Source organism: Octopus bimaculoides, chromosome 8 (assembly GCF_001194135.2).
Source record: "Octopus bimaculoides isolate UCB-OBI-ISO-001 chromosome 8, ASM119413v2, whole genome shotgun sequence".
Taxonomy (NCBI): domain Eukaryota; kingdom Metazoa; phylum Mollusca; class Cephalopoda; order Octopoda; family Octopodidae; genus Octopus; species Octopus bimaculoides.
In genome coordinates, this window is record NC_068988.1 from 91,560,433 (window position 1) to 91,566,020 (window position 5,588).

The 5,588-nt window shown below is 36.3% G+C and overlaps 1 protein-coding gene across 6 annotated transcripts in view; it reads left to right on the top strand.

Moving 5' to 3' along the window:
• LOC106874583 (putative mediator of RNA polymerase II transcription subunit 26) overlaps positions 1–5,588 on the top strand; it is a 235,200-nt gene that overhangs the window by 210,450 nt on the left and 19,162 nt on the right. For all 6 annotated transcript variants that reach the window (XM_052970258.1, XM_052970262.1, XM_052970259.1 and 3 more), the window contains one exon: positions 4,055–4,287. In XM_052970258.1, the coding sequence (XP_052826218.1) occupies positions 4,055–4,287 (233 nt within the window). The remainder of the gene's footprint in view (positions 1–4,054; positions 4,288–5,588) is intronic.

Here is a 5,588-nt window from a genome sequence, read left to right on the forward strand (position 1 = left end):
ATTATTATTATATATATATATATATATATATATATATATAAAGTCTTTATACATTTATATTTATCATGTTCATATAGGCTCCAAAATGGAAAGTTGTTCACAACAATAATTGTCTCAAAAAAGATATTCTCCTTATAGGATGACATGCAAAACACATTGAGTTGAGCTCTGAATGATGTCAGCATTTGAGGGTACATAAGCATGTTAAATATAAATGTACACAGCTTTATTCTAATCATAGCTGTTTAGTCTCTTATAATGAATTTATTCTAGCTTGACAGAGCTTTTATACATACCAGCAAATGTATTTTTTGCTGTTTACATGAAGGAACATCACTTTTTACTGGGCTATGAATGACTGAAACAGTATCTGTAACAGATAAAACTCAACCATGCAGAAACATTATAGTCTGATGACACTTTTCAGAACCTAGCTTAATGTTTTCACACACACATTGTCTATAAAGAAAATAATCTTCTAGAGACAGTGGAAGAGAGAGTACCCAGGAAGTCATGGGACAAAGTACTGAAGGATGACCTCAGGACACTGAACATTGCAGAGGAGATGACAAAGGACCAAGATATCTGACACCTTGCTGCACTCAAGAAGATCTGTCCTCTACAGCAGAAGTGTTAATGCCCCTACCGCAGATGAAGAGGATTGACCTGCAAAAGCCCTGTGCTGGTACCATGTAAAAGGTACTCATACGAACGCCATGTGAAAGCACTCGGCACACACTGTTAAGTGGTTGGTATTAGGAAGGACATCCAGCCCTAGAAACCAGGCCAAATCAGACTGAAACCTGATGCAGCTCACCTGCTTGCTAGCTCTGGTCAAATTGTCCAACCCATGCCAGCATGGAAAACAGATGTTAAAGGAGGAGGATGATGATGATGACAACAACAATGTGAATATACTTGAACTGGTTAAATATATATGTACAGAACTATTTTAATTATTATTGCTTAGTGTGTTTATAAATAATTCAGCTTGACAAATTGCACATGCAAGCAAATGTATTTTTTATTATTTATATAAAAGAACAACTGTTCTTACTGGTCTTTGAATGACTGGTGTCTATAACTAATGGAGTGTAACCACACAGAAAGGCATGTCTTACAGTCCAGTAACAGCATTTAGAACCTGAGTCAATGTGTTTGTATATTTTGTCATTTCCTGAGGTACTTTTGGATTCTGCTTTCTTCATGAACAATTCAACTTCCTTGATTGTAAGATCTGAAAGGTCAAACCAAATCTCAGGGTCAGGAGGAAACAAATCATCACTAATTAAAGTCTGAATAAACACTGCATATATGACTAAGCACCCACTACACTCTCTGAGTGGTTGGCGTTAGGAAGGGCATCCAGCTGTAGAAACTCTGCTAAATCAGATTGGAGCCTGGTGTAGTCATCTGGTTCACCAGTCCTCAGTCAAATCGTCCTACCCATGCTAGCATGGAAAGCGGACGTTAAACGATGATGATGATGTATGTATGTGTCTATGTATATATATCATCATCATCATCATCATCATCATCTTCATCATCATCGTTTAACGTCCGCTTTCCATGCTGGCATGGGTTGGACGATTTGACTGAGGACTGGTGAAACCGGATGGCAACACCAGGCTCCAGTCTAATTTGGCAGAGTTTCTACAGCTGGATGCCCTTCCTAACGCCAACCACTCAGAGAATATATATATTTATATATATATATATATATATATATATATATACACACACACACACACACACGTGCTAATATTGAACAGAGACAATGAGTATTCAACACTGCATTGCTGGATAAAAATTTCAACAGAAATATGGTATCAAAAAGATTAAAATTAATATTCATTCACAAAGCAGTAGATCGATGATTGAGGGTATTAATAGTTTAATGGACTAAACTATCAAAAACAAGTTATTTCCTGCTAAAATGGGTTGGATAGGTCTAACAACTTGACTGACTACTTTGTTGTGATAAGTCATTATCCTGCAGATTCAATAGAAAATACCTGCTATATATGAGGTGAATAATGTCATACATTAATGTTACTGATCTTTCTGGTTTTCCCCCCTTTACTTCCAGTTTTCCATGACAGCATGGGTTAGATGAATATGTATTATTGAGGCATTGTTGCTTACTCTTAAGAGATCCTTTATTTCATGTCTTTGAAGGTACAAAGCCAGTGTGATTTCTTGACAAGAGAAATGACAACTGTATCACAATATTTGGAGATTATGTAAACAAGCATGCAGGCAGATGTGTGCACTCTCTCTCTCTTTCTCTCTCTCTCTCTCTCTCTCTCTCACACACACACACACATACACACATGAATACATACTTACATACATATAGTCTTCTTTCATTTTCCATCTACCAAATTTCCTCATAAGGCTTTGGCTGGCTGAGGGTCATAGCAGAAGACACTTGCCAAAGATGCTGAACCTGAAACCAAGTGGTTGGGAAACATACTGTTTGACTACACAGCCTTGTCTGCACCTATCAAACACCTACCAAAATTAGTAGTGCTTGTAATATTTTATAGCAGTAGTTGCTCATATTACTACTACAGTTGTTACTACATTAGAGGTGATGATGATATTGGTGGTAGTTTAATTCCAACTTCTTAGTTATGGTTCCCATTTAACACTGCATAATTAACATCAAATAAGCGTAAACTTTCCATATCCTACAATAAAAATAATTTCAAAATTTCTCCCTCTGCAAGAAACCATATACAGGGGTTGGACAAAATAATGGAAACACCTAGCATCTTTGCATTATAATTTTGAAATATCTATAAAACCATTGAAAGCTTGTTTATTTTTGTTTTTTGATCTATTGTTAGTGTTGCTTAATATGTTTAGCTAAAATTGCTGTTTCTTTTCAGATATCATCAGAAAAAGGTAATTAAAATTCATTAAAATGACAGATCTATTGGACTTTCAAAGAGGTCAAATTGTTGGTGCTCGTATGGCAGGTGCTAGCGTAATGCAAACAGCCGAAATGTTTGATGTATCAAGAAGTGCTGTCTCGAAAGTAACAATAGCCTTTGAGAAAGAGGGAAAAACCTCCTCATTGAAACAAAACTCCAGAAGAAAACCAAAACTTTCAGATAGGGACCGTCAGACTCTTACACAAATTGTTAGAAAGGATCACAAAAGTACAGCTCCCAAAATTAAAGCAGAGCTTAATGACCACCTCGAGAACCCAGTTTCTACAAAAACTGTTCACCAGGAGCTGCACAAAGCCGGATTTCACAGGAGGGCTGCAATCAGAAAACTACTACTTTCAAAAGCAAACGTTGCAAAGCATTTAGAGTGGAGTAAAATCCTACAGAATTAGTCCCTAGAGCAGTGGAAGAATGTTATATCCTCAGATGAGTCATCCTTTACCTTATTTCTGACCACCGGCCGAGTATACGAGTAGAGACAGCCAAAAGAAGCATTTGACCCAGATTGCCTTCTTCCAACTGTTAAACATGGAGGAGGATCTGTGATGATTTGGGGGGGCTATATCTTAGAAATCTGCTGGCCCACTGTTTTGGTTTTCCTTCATGGCAGAATTAATAGTCAAAATTATTTAAGCATTTTTCTGATCAAATTCATCCAATGGCTGCGGAACTGTTTCTGGAGGGAAGCACAGTCTTTCAGGGTGATAATGCACCAATTCACACAGCTAAAGTTGTTACTGAATGACACAAGGAGCATTCTAGTGAAGTTGAACATCTTATTATCTGGCCACCACAGTCCCCAGATCTCAATATTATTGAACATTTATGGTGCAATTTAGAAAAACAAGTAAGGAGTCAATATCCTTTACCATCATCACTACAAGAATTGGAGACTGTTTTAGCTGAAGAATGGACAAAAATTCCTTTGAAAACAATTCAAACTTTGTATGAATCCATGCCTTGTAGAATTCAAACTGTAATTACTGCCAAAAGTAGTCCTACCCCATATTAAGATAAATTTGTTTGAAATTTTGAGGTGTTTCCATTATTTTGTGCAACCCCTGTAATCTTCAAATCCTATTTTATTTTGTTCTTAGCCTTGCCAACAAAGACATATAAGAAATCAGTGACCGTGTCAGTCAGTGATGAATCTGTAGAAGTTCTTACTGCAAAAGTGTCAGAGAGGAGTAGTCATCAATATTCCTGTACCAGAGAATCAGCCTACTTACCAACTGAGAGTAAAAGTTCCGACAATTGTAGCAATTACAAATCTGGTAACATCAAACAACTTGTCCATTCTATTGGAACTGATATGAAAAAATCTATTGCAGTAAGTCACATTCAATGAATTAAGATGTTGTTCCATAGTTGTATTTAACATTCCAAAATTCTTTTTGCATTTCATTTTCTTTTATATTGACTGATTTGTTGAAGGTGAATGACTACTTTACTTAATCCACTTTAAATCTACTTTAATAGTTGTTTTTCATGCAACAGGCACTCCTATGTATCTTTCCCATTCACTCTTTTATCACACAACTCAGTGTTCATTCACAAAGCTCCTACACTTTCTCTTGTCATACTAACATCTTGATTAAACAGTTGTTCTACACTGCCTTGATGATGTATAGAAATGTGTCCCAAAGCTATCACCATACTACAAAAGATCAGTTTTACCGGCACTAAATTCTGATATTGTCTCCTCTGCCTTTCTTTACCAGAATTAATCATTATGATAATGGGTTTTTTTCTCATCAGTTAAGGTGAAATTTAATTAAATAGTATTTTTATTTTTAAATAATACTAAATATGTTTTTAAATTGTATCGAATATTAGCAACCACTTTACTATCATTCTCTTAACAGGCATAGTACCCTATCTTCTTCATATATATAAATGAATACACATACATACATACATATACATACATAAGATTTGACATAGGAGCATCTGGTTGTCCAATCAACTGGACAACTTGCTCATTGAATTAACATGTAACGTTGCTGAGTATTCCACTGACATATATCCTTAATGTAATTCACAAGGAGAACCAGCATGATGCATTGTGACAAGGCTAGATATTTGAATAACAAGTACAGTCCATCTGATAGGCTTCTATACAGTTTCTTGTAGCAGCTAACTATAATACTACTATACCAGTCATTGGGGATGGTGCCTTCCTGAATAACCTGATTAACTATATGGGTGACTAAAACTGTATCTTACACCACCAGAAATTTTAATCATTTTGGCAGTGATTCCTGATGGCCCAGGGGCTTTCCACGTCTTCATGTCCTTAATTACCTTATCTATTATGCTGCTATCAACTCTGAAGGCTAGACCCTCAATTGGTTTGATATTTGGTAGATTCTCCTTCACCCATTCATTTTCCACATTTAGTAACCTTTCATAGTGACACTTCCATGCATCCTTCTTCTCTGAGTCACTAAGTGCAAGCATACTATTATCCATTCGCACACATTTCTCACCTACCACATCTCTATTCTCTCTGATACACTGCTTTGCAATCCTGAACACCTCATGCCTCTGATCCTCATGCTGTAAAACATTTGCAAATCTCTTACCTTCAGCTACTCCTTTTGCTATGTATACCTGATGCCTATCTGCCCT